This window comes from Pyrgilauda ruficollis, unplaced genomic scaffold (assembly GCF_017590135.1).
Source record: "Pyrgilauda ruficollis isolate IOZ18807 unplaced genomic scaffold, ASM1759013v1 scaffold70, whole genome shotgun sequence".
NCBI classification, from domain to species: domain Eukaryota; kingdom Metazoa; phylum Chordata; class Aves; order Passeriformes; family Passeridae; genus Pyrgilauda; species Pyrgilauda ruficollis.
Genome location: NW_024528822.1, coordinates 977,797 through 994,621, shown reverse-complemented (window position 1 = coordinate 994,621; position 16,825 = coordinate 977,797). Strand labels below are relative to the sequence as shown.

Below are 16,825 nucleotides of genomic sequence, written 5' to 3'. Positions count from 1 at the left end.
TGTTCTTCTACACCCACACAAAATATGCAATTCTTCCACACAAAATATGCAATTCTTCTGAATTCCACCTGTAAATATCAGCCATGGAGGATGTTTATTCTTTTGCTTTTCCCATTAGTTCATCTAAGATATAATTCTGTGAACTTTATATTACTTCCTGTTATGATAGAAACTATCATGTTTTTTCATTTTTAACCATTATTTTCCATTGTTTTTAACCATACAGTCACTTTTAATTATTCAGTGCAGTGAACCATAACTGCTGATTAAAACCTCACATCAGCTAAAATGCTGGAACTATATTTAATATATATTTTGCACACGTGTACATATGATATTCTATGTGTACTGCACATATGAATATGTGTCCTTGATGAGTAATTTAACAAGAAGCTTCCATCTACATTAGGCCTTTATCACCATGTTCAGAAAGTTTCTGGAAGAATCTTTACTACTTTTTAACTTTGCTTCCTAAGCAAATTATCTAATGTGGCCAGATATGGTGCATGTGTCTCTGTTACTGCAGAATATCTCTTGACCTAAGTGGAAAATTCCAGCAATTTCACAAAAGGTTAATAGTATCATACAAGCTCCCAGCCATTTCATTAGAACAGATGCACGGGTAAAGAAGACACCAGATAAAACTCTTTGGTGTCTTAACAACTGCAGCATACATTGTACTCATATTAAACACCGACAAAACTGTGTGTTAGAGAAATATCACTGCCCTGGCATGGAGAAGCTTCAGAAGGAGTTTTTGTCTTTGTAAACACCAAGGAGTCTACTTACGAGCCACAAATCTATAAGAAGCCAGGTATGATCAGTTCTATAGTTCTTGGAACGATGATGTCCATGAATGTCACAAGGTGCTGAAAACTACAAAATGTTTCAGGCACTGATGTTATAGTGAACTATTTATATTTTTTTCCTTTCCTTCCTCTATAATGTCCTTGCTTTATATGCAACAAACAAAAAAGGCATCTAATCTGATACTCATCTTCAAAGCTTTATGGAAAATACCGTGGATGTTCTATGATCCAGACCTTTGACCAGGTGCACTGAGATTTATAACCATATGAAATACATTAACAAATAGTTGTGCTGGAACCGACTTATGTGCTGAGCAGGAGAAAGAGATAGGACAGTGTGATAAAAGATATTTGTTCAGTGCCTTTTTCATGAAACCTAATTGTTTAAACTTATCCAAACTCAGGACTTTTCTTCATGATTTGGGTCTATTTCAATAAATATCTCTCAGTCTAAATAATTTGGAGAAGACATAAGAGGTTTGAGTGAAATATGAATGAACAACATCAAAAAATGTCTTTATTTTATAATTCCTAAAAAAAATATGTATTTTCAGTCTGCAGTAATCTTGAGAGGTAAAAGTCACTTCAAATCAGTAGTAACTGAAACCAGGAAATTACCGAGGAAAAGCTTAAGTTGTCATAACTCAGGAATTCATCTTCAGAACCTCTATATTAAACATTCGTACATTACTTGCTCTAGAGGTCTTATGGGTCATGACTGCTCTTGCAGTTTCCAATCTGTCAGACGAACAGGTTTTCCACTGCTGGAAGTAATGATAAAATCTCACAGAGCCGCACTTTTTCATGGTGTCCTTGAACAGCATAAAGTTACAGATTATGGGTATAGCTTCTCTAGAAGCACTTTCCACGTATTTTGCTATGCTAGTTACAGTCTGTTTACCAAAATAATTGTGATTTCATTATGTTTACCAGTTTTGGTCCTTCAGAAACCTTCTGCAATTATACATCCCACACACATTTCACTCTGTCAATGATCCAGTGTTAATTTTACTCTTTTCTGAGATACCCTTTTGTCCTCCCCTCATGACCATTGCATAGCATTAATAGAGCCTCTGTGCCATACACTTGTTTCAGAGTGCTGTGGCTGTTAGGAGTCTGGTGGCTCTCTGGCTTGCCAGACTTCTTTCTGGAGGCCAATCATTCTCCCTGATGGACATAGCTGTCCTTGTAAAGGTACGATCTGCACGAATGCTCATGAAAGATGCGCTATTCCCTGGCAACCCTTGACTTCGCCCTATGGAAAACACATGGTAGCTATCCTTGAAGGAATGGTATTCTAAAGCCTTGCATTCACACCGGGTTAAGCTTACACACACGACGGTTCAAGTACAACACCGGGTGAAGCCATGTTGTACCTTCCATCTCTTCCCCCCGACAGTACAGTCGGCTGACAAAATAACTAGCGCAGAGCCGTTTAGCTCTCCCTCTCTCGAGGTATCTCTCAATGCAGCACATCACGCCTAACTCCTGCGGGACAGCCGTGCCCAGGCAGGCACGGTGCCGGCCGGCCTTCCCGGAGGAGCGGAGGCAGCCCGAGGCTCGGGCCGTGCGAGGTGACCGACACGCCCGGGGCCGGCGGGTCGGGCAGCGGCCCCGGGCGCGCCCCGAGGCGGGCGGCAGCCGCCTCTCCGCGGAGCACCGGCAAGGGGCGCTGGGCGGCGCGGTTGGAGTGCGGAGGGAGCGGGCTGCGGATCACCTGCAGCGGCGGGGGGGCGGGAGCTCCGCCTCCCCTCCTCCCCCGGTTAATCGCATCCCCCTCCCCGTGGCAGGCACAGGCAGCCGGGCAGCGCTGTCAACCTGCTGCAGGCGCACGGGCACCCGCACCCCGCTCGCAGCCAGGGCCGGGCTGGGGCCGCCGGCTCCGCCGCCCTCACACTTGCCCCAGCCCCAGCCCGGTGCGGCGCGGCGCGGCCGTGAGCCTCCTGCCGCCGCCAGCCCGCGGGGAGCCACCGCCGCCGCCCGCCCGGGCACCGGGAGCAGCGCCCGGCAGAAGGAGAGACAGGGGCAGCCATGGCCGAGGGGGGCGAGGGCGAGGACGAGATCCAGTTCCTGCGAACTGTAAGCGCCGCGCTTGCCTCCCTCATCTCCGCGCCGTGGCGGGGCGCCGGGCGGGCTGGGGGCTGCGGGGGCGACGCCCGGACCGGCTGGGGTGGGAGCCGGGCGGGGGCAGCTCGGATCGGGCTCCGGAGCCCCGGCCCCGTCCCCCTCCACCTGGCAGCGTGCGGCCCCGTGGCCGGGCGAGGGGCGATAGCCGGCCGCCCGCTCCGCTGGCCGCGCCGGGATGAGCGGGAGGGGCGGGCGGCCGTGCCGGCCCCGGGCGGGGGCACTCCGGGCAGGCGGGCGGGGGCGAGCGGCGCCTCCCCAGCAGCTCCTCTCCGCGCTGCCTTCCCGGCCGCGATGTGCGCGCCTACTGCAGATACTAACCGAGCAGCCGTCCCCAGAGCGAAAACTGCAATCGCACTCCCTTTGCAAAAATAGGCTTGAGGGAAAAAAACACCTCTCTCACCCTGTCCCCTCCCCACGGAGGTTTCCACTAACTTGCAGGCGTTCTCCTCGCCGGGCACAGACTAATACGGCTTTTTCTGGCGTGCGCATCCTTTCGTTACTTCGGTCCAGAGCATGTTAAGGCGCTAGAGCGCTTCTTCCTTCCGTTTAATTAATGCATCGGGACTGCTGCATCTAATGCTTAGCTGGATTATGTTTCTTCAAGCAATGCTTTTATTTATCTTCTCGGCCATCTCCCAAGTGCCCTTTATATGCACAATCCTAGCAAGTTTTACAGATAGGCATCTGCATCTAGAATGGTGGTGTCTACAAACCGTGCCACAGTTTGAGGAAAAAATTGCTGAGACATTTGTTAAGTAGAGCTGGAAACACTGAGACTGTAGGATAAAGCTTAACTTCCCTTTTATTTAGTACTGTCTGATTTAGAAAACGTTCACGTTCAATGGCTTGTAAGAAAATACATCTAAATGGGGGTGGAAAGAAAGCAACATACAGTATGTGAAACATATTCATATGCTGTTTGCGGCATTAAGAATCCTGGTTCTCAGTTGTCTTCCATTTCTATCAGAAACCGCACAATAGTAGATGTATACCTTAGTGTTAATTATTTTTTATTTCTTTGAGGATTCTTAGAAAATCTGCTTTTACAGAAAATACGGCTATTATGCAATATTGTCATGAAGATCAACAACTTTTTTTTCCTGTCAGCATTATGTGACTTGTATTGTAGTGTTGCCTAACACCTAAAGACAAAACAGAAAAATATTTCTGTGAAAGAAAATTTGTCATCTCAATTTATGAGTGTTTTTTTAATTAGTACTTTTCACTGGTAAAGATTTTTGGAAGACTTGTACCGTGGCAGCCTTACTGCAGGCATGAATGTTAAGCTTAGTTCATGTTATCTGAATGCTTAATAGGGAAGGAGAAGCATTGAGCATACTAATACAGCTCAGCACATCTACAGTAATGCTAAACTCCAGCACCTGACAGCAGCAGCATGTTATGTAAAACAGCACTCCTGATAATGTGTGTCAGCCTTGATACAGATTTGGCAAACTCAGTCATAGATAATACTTGAAAATGTTTAGAATGTTGCACCACTGGTAAAATGACCTTGAATATGGTAAACTGAGCTTTGGGGAGGCATGTTGTGTGGTTTAATCAAAAAGGCCTGAGAAACCCATACAATCTGTAGTGGTATGTAAGCAGTGATTTTTACTTTTCCTTCCACTCTGTCCAAGTTATGATCATTACTTGGAAAAGTCAGTGCTTTCAGACATTTTTTTAATGTAGTCTTCCACCTCTCTATTGTTAGAAGGCTTGGATTAGTGGTCTCTAAAGCTATTAGATATGTGCAACTTTCTGCATGCCCTTGGTAGAAAGCACTGGAAATTTGATATTACCCTGGTAATTACTGCAGCTTTTCTTTTTATTTATTTTTAAAATACTAATTAGGGACAGATGGATTCATAAATGTTTTGTAGATAAACGAGAACTTTTCAAAGAACACTGTATGCAAGCAAAAAGCATTCTGTGCTTTCAATACTTTGAAGATGACATCTGTAGGCCTACTACATGTAAACAGTGCTCTTCATATTTTCTTCTTCTGGTAGGACCTGATAAACTTCCTAAAATCTTTAGAGCCTACCCTGGAATGTAAACACTGTATTTTTTAATGTTTAAAATTGCACATGAGATTTTACTCAATTAAAAATGCCCTTTATTTGCATGAAGCTACTAGACTGAATTTGTATTTTTATTGGAAATTTCGATTTTTCTCTCATCTTCACACATTCCTATATGTGTAATGATTCCTCTTTAGTTGCTGCTCTTTTTTTTTTTTTTTTTTTCTTTTTTTTCCCTTGTTTGGTTTTGTTTTGGTAAAGTGACATTAAGCATTACCTCCTGCAAATTCTGCTGCTAGGATGGATTTCTGTTTCTTTTGGGAATAATTTGAGTTTGATACGTCACTTCTGAGATGTGAACACAACCTATTAAAGCCATGTATTTCTGGAAGCGTCAGAGCTTACATTGTTTGGGATGTCTTTGGACAGGCTGGAGATCAGCTCTGTGCTGTTCAGTTCTCCTCAAGGAACTCTTCTGTAGACCTGTGAATTACTTGCTTCTCTGGAAACAGGGATCTCCCTCATTAGTTTGCCAAATGCTCCAGGTGGAGATGAATTTGTATTATGTGTGGCCTTTTTTAGGCTTGGACATTCTTTCTCCTGACTTCTCCCACGGAATAGACATGTACTCTGCAGGAGAAGTGAAGGGGAACAAGTATCCTGCTGTGTGTTTATTAGTTGTGTGTCCAGGCAGGACCTCTTCCCTGTAGGGGAATTTGTTTTTTATTTTATAATACTAGAAAGATCAAGAGTATATGTAATATAGATTTCACTGTTTAGTCTTTACAGTCAAGAATCTAAAACATTCATAGTTGATAGAGAAATCACCTGTTTTTTATTTCTTTGTTTTTATACTATTTTTATTAGGATGTGTAGTTTGATGAGAATAAAAGTAATTCCACGTTCCAGGAGAAAACAGAAAATATTTTCCCCTAAGTGCATAGGCTGCATCCTTAATATACATGTGCAAGGACTGTTTTCTGTGACACAGAACCCCTATAAGGGAAAACTTTGCAAGAACTGGAGTGGCAAGCTGGTGAGAAGATGAAAACCAATTGCAAGATTCCAAAAAATATTGCCTATATTTGTCCCTTATATTTTTTTAAAGGTGTCCTGACTTTCAGAAGCAAGATGTATCTAAAAGTGATGGGAAATGTGTAATTTAGCTATTTGGTCTTGTGATGTTCCTGGTGCCGGTGTGTATGGCTTTCTAGAGTTGTGGAGTTTCTTAAATTAGAGGCAGATCTGCTTTTAGCTGTTTATGGTAGGAGACACCAACAGGACATGCTGAAGTAGGGCTGACAGGGTTATGGTTTTTTTCACTGTCTTCTGAGACAGTGATGATTACCATGCCTGTCAGGAATCAGAGGTGTAATCAGCGTGAGCAGCACATGTTCCCCAGGACTGATGGAGTCATCATCTCTTTACATCTTTTTTTTTTTTTTTTTTTTTTTAAAGGTTTGAATGCTGACTTTCCATCTTCACTCTCTTCTAATGCCTTTTTCAAATTCTTTAAATTAGCTTGCAGTAAAACAGAACCTCTTGCTTGTGTGAATGTATTCTGTGCTGCCTTATTTTCTACATGGATTTAGTAGTTCTGAGTGTGACTGCCAGTGGAATGTGTAAGTGTGCTTTGCAACACTGAAAGAATAGTTTGAAACAAATTTAAACAATACTTAGCATTCATGTTTGACATGCAAAAGATTTTTATTTGCTCAGTGCTGGGTTTTAGAATGAAGTTTATGGCAGAGAAGTCTGAAATGAAGAATGCTGTGTTCACATTTCAAGGACAGCAGTTCTCTGATTTCAGAGTCTCTTCTACTTCAAATATTCCTCATTATGGCAGCATTTAAACAATGAGTGCCACTTTAAATCTGACTAAAATTCATATTCTTGCATGCCATCCTACATGAAGATTCTATGGAATTAGAGGACACAAAAGGAACCAGAAGAAACAAAATCTGAAGATTATTGTAAGATAAGTAACTCAACAGGAGAAGAATTATGCAAGCGAAACAGAAAAGACAAAAAAGTGGTGTGTTTGTATTTTTTTTTTTAATCCCTTAATGCTTTTCATGTGCTGCTTATCTTTTAAAGGGGTTTCTCAAAATATGTGAGATTCTGGTAGCTGCAGTCATCAAACATACAATTATCAGAATGCACAAAAAGAAAATGCTCAAAAGCAACTTTGGCTATTAGAAGCAATTTTAGAATTAAAATATGCCGAAACTCACTTTGGATATCCTTTGTTTATTTTAAAAAGTGTTTCTTGTACTTGTCGGTTTGTGACTTTTGAAGATACACCAGGGACTGGCACAAGAGACCACTGTTGAACAGCTCATGTGAGGGATGGCGTGGCTGAGATTGCAGCATTTGTACCTTCCTCTCTAAGGCACTGCACTGCAGTACAGATACTGAATATGATCTCAAATTCTATTTTGGAACGGAGCTGGACAGCTTGTTTGTAGCAAAGGGGTTTTAGCTAGCACATGCAGTCCATTTTCTTTTTTTTTTTTGAGGGGATTACATGTGAAGCTTTCAGGTATAATTTTTTTGATTCCAAAATTGGTTGCCAAACATTTTATGCCACTTTAAGATTATATTAGTGGATGAAATCACTTGTCTAGTGCGTGTACTGTCTTGTCCTGTGGTCTGCATCTGGAAGTTGTCTGTATTTGATGTGTGAGAAGGCAGCTGGGGAAACTCTGTAGCTAATAGTTGGTTCACCAGGGAAGTTTCTTGATAGCCCTATGAGTTTGCTGACTGATATTCTGAGAGACAGAGCTGCATTTCCTGTCAGTCTGAACATGTTTTGATGCATCCTGCTTTTTGGAATTGTGAAGACCTGAGGAAAATCCATTGCAGGAACTTAAAACATGGGCAGACTATAAAGAGAGAATACCTCTTATTTCTCTGACCCAAGATTTAGAATGGGCATGAGATGTCTGACTTGTACTTCTCTATTTATGTGCTATATTATTACAGGCATATTTTAAAGGCATTTTTTCCTCTTACATGGCTGTGTGCAAAGTGCACAGGATGATTCTAATTCAAGAAAATAAACCAGTCTTTCTTTAGCCGGGATATGGATTGTTGAAGTATTTCTCTGAATCAAGGCAGAAGATTGAAAGTTGTGTGGTGAAAGACTGACAGTGGGCTGACCTCACTAAGTATGTGAATTAAACTGAAAAGACAAATATTTTTCTTCTGATTTTTGATTCATGTTGAAAATCTACACTAGTTTTGATACTGTTTTCTGAATTACACCTACGCTTTTGCTTAAATTTCCTGATCTGACTGAAATGAAGCTTTGTGTGGATGACAGAAGGAAAGCCAAGAAGTGTATATATTCCTATACTTCCTAATAATACTTCAGTGACGTAAATTTCTTTCATGTGGTAATAATACATCAGTAACTTTGAACTGTAAAATGACCACATTTTACCAGGGTGATTGAAAGAATTTGAACTTCTTACTGTGTTTGTTTGACACAGTTATACGCTGGAATTCTCCCTGTAACAAAGGATAGCCTGGCATCATTTTCTGTCTCCAGTTTGTATTCTGCTAAAGGCCTGTACTATGTTTTGCAGGTGTGTGGCACTTCTGCCATGTCTGGCTGTGTTGTCTGTACCACTCTGGAAATGGAGGGCCTCTGGGTCTGCCTGATGCATCTCAGTAACTGAGAAAAGGCATAAAGGAGCTAGTTTTGATAACAGTTTAAGCCTTTTTATAGGCAGCCAGAGCAATATGGAACTTACTGCACTATCCTGTGACCATCAGAGGCACAGCTGTGGTATTTCTTTGTTCTCCTTGTAAGAAATAGAGCAGCTTAAGGGCACTGCCTGCACCATCATGAGAGGTCATCCCAGTTTCCTAACAAAGACTGGCAAGAGCTCCCATGTGGTTTTACTGCAGTGTACTTTTATACTGTAGTCCTTTGTTATTAAGTGTGAGATTCAATAACTAATTATGTATTCAGTTATTAAAGAGCTTTTTCTTCTTTTTTAAATTTTTTAAAAAATTTTTTTACGTAATAACCATGGTGCAACTTGTGAGGTGAAGGGATTAAACTCTTCAAATATGTTGCTGCTTCTTGAGCCCAGTGATGTTTCTCAGCTACTATAGGCTGGAACAAATGTTTTTTGTGGCATGTGATTTAGTAGAAGCTTTTCATAGCTTCTCAGCATTGCTGAATAAAAACAAACTGGTGTCTAAATGCCTTCTGTTAGTAAAGGAAAAGATATGATAGGTAAGGTGTCACAACATGAGCTGTGTTAACTTACGTGACAGCTGCAATTCCTCTGTAAATGTAGTGCTCAAATAGTGAGATTTAAAGTAATATTGATGTGTTTGTAAGAACATTCACACTAACAACTGCATAAAATTTTAAATAAAAAGATGATGTCATTCCTTCAGTGTTGTGGCATACTTTAATGTTTATCATAGTCAGGAATGACTTCCTTATAATTGTCATGTGCTTGAAAAAAGTATATTACGTTTCCTAGTAATTCAGACTTCCCAGAGGGACTTTGGCAAAAATCTAGGAGGTAAGATGCATGGATCAGTTAATTTTTAACGTGGATGACATTTTGGTTCAGGACAAGTTTTTTTGTCAACGAGATGGAGTGACAAGATCATTGCATTTTGAGACAGCTTCCCAGAGGATTTGAGTAATAATGCTGCATAACAACAGACCTATGTTACCTGGTTGTCTTTTACTTGACTGTGGGAAAAAATATCTGAAGAATATTAGCTGGCAGAACCAAATATCAAACACTGGCATGTCTTATCTCTCCACCTCTCTGAAAACCTCTCTGGAATTCTGCTGTGAAAACTGAGTGTGCTAAATTTGAAGTATATCTCTGCTTAAATCCTTATTTCAAAGGAATGATGAAAGGAAGCAACACAAAATTTGCATTGGCTGTCTGTGAGTTTTCCTGGAGGTTGCCAGAATGTGGAGTTGTATTAATGGAATCAAGCCAGAAATGGCTGTCTCTTACAGCTATATTTTTTCCTTTTAAACCAGGCAAAGCTGGAAAAAACAAGTACCTGGGATTTGTGTGGGATGCGTTCTTTGGCTTCAGAAAAAGGAAAATGAGAAAGAGGAATGTATCTTTCTTTGCTGAATATGCCAGATAATTTCCTGTGGTGTATGAACATCTTCATTCCCGTGATGGGCAAGCAGAACTTGTGTATGAATTTAGATGGAGGAATGAATGGAATTTGAAGAGTTTTCAGAGTAAGCCTAGGCAATTGCATAGATCTGCAATAAGACTCAGTAAACTTTTGGATCGTGGGATCCATTCACTGGTAACTGATCCTCATTGTACATCAGGCATGTAGCCATGCTGATAAACATTTGAACATCACCTACTGTGTGTTTATTTTGTGAAACTAGGAAATAATTTAGTTAGAACTAACATGCTAATAAGCACAAGCCAGATTGTGAAACCTCTCTCTGCAGACACATGGTCTTCATCCTTAAGCTGCCTTTGTAAAAGCATTTGGTTCCAATGGTGACAGAAGCAACCTAAATACTTGTACAGATACATAAGAATCCCATAAGAAGCCCTGCAACAGTCACAAGAATTCTGTGTTCTCCTAACACTGGGGATTTGCCAAGATCTTGTGACTTCATATTTTTGTCTATTTTTTGCCCATTTATGAAGTGGATTTTGCAATGCTAATGCATAGATAGTTATGTGTGTTTGCAGTCTTTATGACATGTACCAGGGAGATGGAATGCATATTCCCTTTTCCATGCTAGTGGAAAGTAAAAAAAATTACAGTATGTGATGCAGGGAAATACTCAGTATGGTTCTCTCCATCCCCATTTCTTTCTTTCTTCTGGTGTTACAGACAATTTAATAGGTCTTCGTTGCTTAAGAGTTGGATTAATCTTCTCTTAAAAGCTTGTGTTAAATAAATGTGTTTTTTGTTTTTTTTGCGCTGCCCCATCTAACACAGAAAGCAAAGGTTTATCCCGTGCCATGCCGAGTCTGCTGGGGTTTGACTTTGTGCCACACCAGCTCCACCAGGTTCTGCTGGGCTCAGCTGCCTACATCAGCAGTGTGCCTAGTTTATTGTAGTCCTGGAATTATGTAGTCTTGGGTCCTTCAGAAAAGCTTGTGAGCAAAAGAAAAACCACTACTCTGCTGTTGAGTAGTTGCAGGAGGGTGATAGCTGCACAGGCAAATCCAGACTATGGCTCTGAAGCACCATAATTGTTAAGTGAATTTCAGGAGGGTAAGCTTGTGAATTAATGATTCAGACCCCAAGATGTTTTTCAGTAGGTCTTTACATGATGGTCTGACTGCCTGATCAGATATGTCAGCCTGATTATTTAGTCTTTAATCACTTCTAATGTGTCTCGCGTAATGAATTATGCATTTAAAGAGTTACTACTTTTTCTAGTTGTATGTCAATGGAAGAAGAATCAGTGGAGGCCTGGTCTTCATTTTGATCTGACCAGGGTTCTTGTAGAAATATCCTGTAAATTTTCTTTGATTTGAGAAGGTTTCTGAAATCCTGTAGAAGAAACATTGCATTTTTGGATCGTTTCAGAATATTGCAATGTTATGCCTCCAAGTCCATTTCTGGAACCTGTTAGCAGTATCTTTTACAAGAAGGGTACTGTGTTTGTTCTCTACCCTATCTTCTGGTTCATTTTAACTTGCTTTTCTTTGGAGTTTCAAGATCTGAGTCCAAAACTTTGTTTAATCCCTGTCTCCCTGTCACTTTTCCTTGGTCTTGTCAGAGCCACTGAGATCCTTCTCTTCCATTATTGGGTTTGATGGCTCTTCCTGATTCTAAGTGTGGCACAGCTTCAACCTAAGCCTGTGGTAGGACTTGCTATTGTCTATAGTTGTGAATTTAAGAATTCATTCAAATGGATAGAAGGTTATGGTGTTTTTTTTTTTCTTTTTTTTTTTTTTTTTTTGGGGGGGGCGTCTCTTAAGTTTGGAATTTCTTTCAGTCTTATTTATTTATTTTTTTAATTTTACTCTTGGTCTGTCAAAGATGAAGGTTTTGTTCTTCTCTTAGAGCAAGAAAATAAGTGTTGTAAAAATGTAATGCCAAGTTTACTAAGATGTCAGAAGTTATCACAAGAATTTCAGTAAAATGTATTCAGAACATCATTTGTCTTGATGTATGATTAGTCTGCATTTTTTTCTCCTTTTCCTTTGCATGCTTTGCCTCTGGAAAGCTTCAACTTATTGAACTGAAAGACTCCAAAATCTTCAATTTCAACTGAACAGAATTTGTCTAGAAAGGGAGAGGGATGGAGTGTAGGAGGGAGGGATGTCATAACTTGCAGGTGAGCTTTGTCATCCTTTTGAGGGCATAGTTTGTTGCCTGGCTTTTCAGGAAAAAAAACCAAAAAACAAACAACAAACCAGATTTTGCATAGAAAGTGTTATTTAAGTTTAGATGCAAGAAGAAGCACTTCAATTTTCCATGAGTGGGAGGTGAAAAATGAGTAATCAGGTAGTGAGAATTAGATTTTCATGTTCCTAAAGGTGAATGGAGATATCTTTTTCCAGGTGAGATGTGCTGCTCAGTTCAGCAAAATACTGTATACCTGCATTTTAAAATACTGGGTTATTTACACTTGTTTATTGATTTCAAGCAACTGAAACCATATTTGATTTTTTTTCTCCCATCTGACCTTGGAATTCTCATACCTCTTTTAATCTACTGAAAATTAAATGGATGTGGTTTAAAGGTATATCAAGTTGCGACATTGACATATTCTGTTGAAAATGTTACAAGCATCACCTTATTCTGATTATGTCAGAAGTAATGCTGTTTTTTCTTTTGAAATTTCTGGTTGGATTCTATCTATTTGTATGTCAGCTGCAATTGCAGCTGAATTTTCTGACTTTTTCCTTACTTATACTAGAAATCTGTTACTGAGGCAGAATTAGATGCTTTCTATTTTATGCCCATTTTTTATTCTGCTTTCTGTTCTACAGTTTATTTTTCTCTTGACAAGCTGTAAAGATAAAAGAGCATCAGTGACAGTATTTTTCCCTTCAAAACCAGTTTGTTTTGGGGGGCTGTCCCTCAGACTTGGTAAATCAGCTCATTGCAAATATCCTGTGCCTGAATTAGGGAATAGTTTACTCTGCCCTTCTGCAGACGGTAGGAAAATCTCTAGGTGAGAGTTACTGTATTAGTTTTCTGAGGCTGTAATCCTGTAAAGTAATCCAATTAATATGGTGTATGAGAAGTGCTCAACCTTCCGAACTCATTGGGGGACTTCTGTTTCTTATGCATGGCATTTGCACTTCTGTTTACACAAGAAGGCCTTGCTGCACTTTTTGATTTGCTAACAAAATAAACTAACATGGGTCAGAACACATATTCAATGGAGGAATGATGTTAACTGGTGGTGAGTTGTGTGGGATTGTCAGTGCTAACAAAATTACTTCTTTATGTACCTCTGTAACTTCGGTTGATGAGTGAGGTTTTTTTATGATGATTTATGTCTGTTACAGAATTACAGTTTGACAATTGGAACCACATCTAGAGCTTGGGAAGCGCACTTTGTTGTAGTAAGTTCTTACTCAAAAGTTATGGTTTGCTATTAATGGTTTTACCCTAGTAATTTGTTTTATTGGGAGGGGCAGAGAAAGGAGTTCTGCGAGTGAAATGGGTTTGTAACCTTAGTGTATACCTTTAAATTAAAGAGTGGTCAGCTGAAAAAAATAATTATATTCCTTTCAAAATTTCTAGCTGGATCTCATTTTCCTTGCCGGAGGAATAAATCTTTTAAATGAAAGAAATACATAAAACAGGCAGATTGGTATAACAGGTTGTTAAAGGTTATTCTAATAACAAAAGTCTGGAAGAAAATACTTCTGGCACAAATACACTTTTTGGCCAGAAGCCTAAAAACAAATCCTGTATTACAAGACTGCTTCAAATGAAAACCTGTCTCTCTTACCTCTTGCTTAAATGATACTGCAAATCAAATGTAAATTAATTGATTTTAGTATATTGTCTAGCAGAATAATCTACTCTTCATCTGTTAAACATTCCATGAAATGATTTGTTCGACTATGACTGTGATGTCTCTATATGGCCATGTATGTTTTTTATAAGTCTCGTTCTGTTCTCGCTGGTGTTTATGTCAAACCTCCTCTAGATTTTAACCAGAGCTGAATCATACACTAATTGTGGTGTGTGCTGTTGTATGTAATGGTCTAAATGTGTTGAATTCATGTCCTTGTCTGCCATTTTAACACAATTAGTATTAATCTTGCTTAGGTGCCAGAAGTGTGTGACCTGGCTTTTGCACAATTAGTTTAAAATTGTGTGCGTGTTGCTAACTGTCCGTCAAAATATTTACATCTAATGGTAAATTGTTCCAACTTTCCTACTCAGATACATAATCCTGTCCAATTCAGAAAAGGTAATAATCCCTCATATGCTTCTCTTTTCTGAGAAGAAAGTTAGATTTTTCTTTTTCTACAAATCTCCCTGATGTCTTTGCTAAGAAGCTAAATATTCTTGCAGAGTTGCATTTGTGTGTTTTTCTGCTGACAATAGTGTGCTTTTGCTGTGTCCAGCATAAATTTTAATATGTCCACCATGGAACCTGAAGTCAACTCTAACCTCGATTTGAGATTACAAATACTGTTTAATTTTCTCAGGATCTGTGCTGTGGGGGAATACTGCTTTTTCGGTACTAGATACATGCAAAAATGCTGCTTCTTACTATTTATTTTTTACACTTTCAATGTCATATTTTAATTAACACCTTTTAAAAAATATATCTTTTTCTTGGTCTGTATTACAAGGTTGTGAGATCTGCTTGTCTTGAAGCATTTACCACTGCAATTACTTTTGTTTAGTTACTGAGGAAAGTATCAATTATACTTCAAAGTAAGAAATTATCTTGTCACAAAGTTTCTGAAACATCAGCAGTGCACCTGTGATTTTTATTTGGTGTCTGCAAGCCTAAGGAAAATCCATTTTAGGAATATCAGCACTTGGCGGAGCTGAGCTCTTGCTGTGCAACTTTGCTTTTTCAGCCTCATGTATTAACTATGGCAGTGGCAAAACAGCTAAAATTATGCACAGTTTCGAATTCATTGTAGAAATCAGGTAAACATTAAAATGCATCTGCTAGTTTTCTGAGTTCATCTGAGCGATCTGCCCTGCACTTGAATTGGAGCAGAATATATAATGAAAAAAAAATATAGGCATAGGAATATGCCTTCTGCTCACATTTGTCTAATCTGCCCAGTCCAACGCTTGAGCTCTTGTCTTCCAATAAAACTGCAAGGTTTAAGTGGAAAGAACTTCAAAAAGAGTTTTCTTGATTGCACATGGCTTGCATAGCAGTATCTGGTAACAGACCATTTCCAGCTTATATCCTGCTGAAATAGTCTGTAAGTGTCTTCATATTTACTGGATTTTCCATTCACATGACCAAACTTTTTGTGAACCCTTGCATATGTTTCATTCTAGAGTTTCCAGCTATCTTGTTCAGAAACTTCTATGAGAAACTAATTACTCCAAACTATGGCATGGTCTCATGACTGTGTTTACTTGAAATGCTGTATAGCAGGTTTTTTGTTGGTGTTGTTGTTGTTGTTTTTTTTGGGTTTTTTTTTTCTTCTTTAACACTGGAGTTAATTTTGTCAGAGTTAAGAAAATAGTGATACTTGTATGATAATGTGCCTTGTTTTCTCTTCTGGTTTTCTTGGGGCTTTTTGATTTATGTATGGGGTTTTTGTAATATTTTTTGCATGTAAGCTAACCCATATATGGAATTGAAACTTTTCTTTCCCAAACATATACCTCTTTCATTGTGAAGAGCTGGAGTGGTGAGCTCAAAATGGTAGTATTTTGTCTTGAAGAAGATGATCTTGAGAAAAATTGAAGCATGTATAAACAACTTCTTGCTGTCTTTTAAAACTGACCTACATTCTTTTCTTCTAACTCAACTCTTGCTGAAGTAAAGGTTAATATATTTCTTGATTTAAATTTAACATTTGTTTAAAGTGTAATATACTTTCCTAATAAAGATTTTATACCCTAAAGAGATAAGAGCATTGTCTCTTAAATTTATAGTAGTTTTATAATTTAACAAATGCAGGTTACTTTTTTTTTTTTTTCTCCTCAAGGTGAAAAGTAAGTTCTAGTCTGTAATTTGTGTTTCTCGCTAAGGAGCTACAGCACAGTAAAATCATAAATGACTACATTTTTTAGGACTGGACACACTTTTCTGAAAGCTGTACTAAAGCTTTCTATTCTCTGACATTAGTTTGTGTCAGAGAATAGAAAAGTATTTGGGTGGACTTGGATACTACAGGTGTAGAAGGTAGCCCAAAATACCTATATTTTCCACACCTTATGAAGTGAGGGAGATATTGTTGCAGAAGAGAGTTCCGTCACTCTACTCAATCCTGCAGGATTGAAAACAGATCAGAATTGGACTACACAGATTTGGTGCTGACTTCCAGGAGGAATTTATTCCCCTGCTTTTAATTGCAGTAGCTTCAAACTTCTCATCAGGAAGAGAAAGCTTGTCAGGAATGGACTGTGCTTCTCCCATGCAACCCTCTGGTCCATGTAAGTCGGTTTTGTCAGGTTCAGCTGGAAACATGAACCTTTTACTTCAACTCTGACAGAAGCTCCTGAGTTCAGAGCGCCTGGCGGCCAAGGATTTTTTTCTCTGGATGTGTAAGAGAATTCAGATGAGAAAGTGAGCAGTGTTAGAATTCACTAGGTTTTGGTTGTGTAACTTTGGTTACATCAGCAGTGTTCTTTTAATGTCCGCTCTAGGGATGGTAGCTCTTGCTCTTAGCTGTTGTTTGCCTGTTTTATTTTCAGATTCGTCATTTGTGCCAA

General features: G+C 39.4%; 1 protein-coding gene across 1 annotated transcript in view; it reads left to right on the top strand.

Moving 5' to 3' along the window:
- Positions 1-2,620: 2,620 nt before the first annotated feature.
- RYR2 (ryanodine receptor 2) overlaps positions 2,621-16,825 on the top strand; it is a 384,205-nt gene continuing 370,000 nt past the window's right edge. Inside the window, exon 1 of the mRNA XM_041485449.1 lies at positions 2,621-2,888. Coding sequence (XP_041341383.1) covers positions 2,841-2,888 — 48 coding nt within the window. The 5' untranslated portion in view covers positions 2,621-2,840. The remainder of the gene's footprint in view (positions 2,889-16,825) is intronic.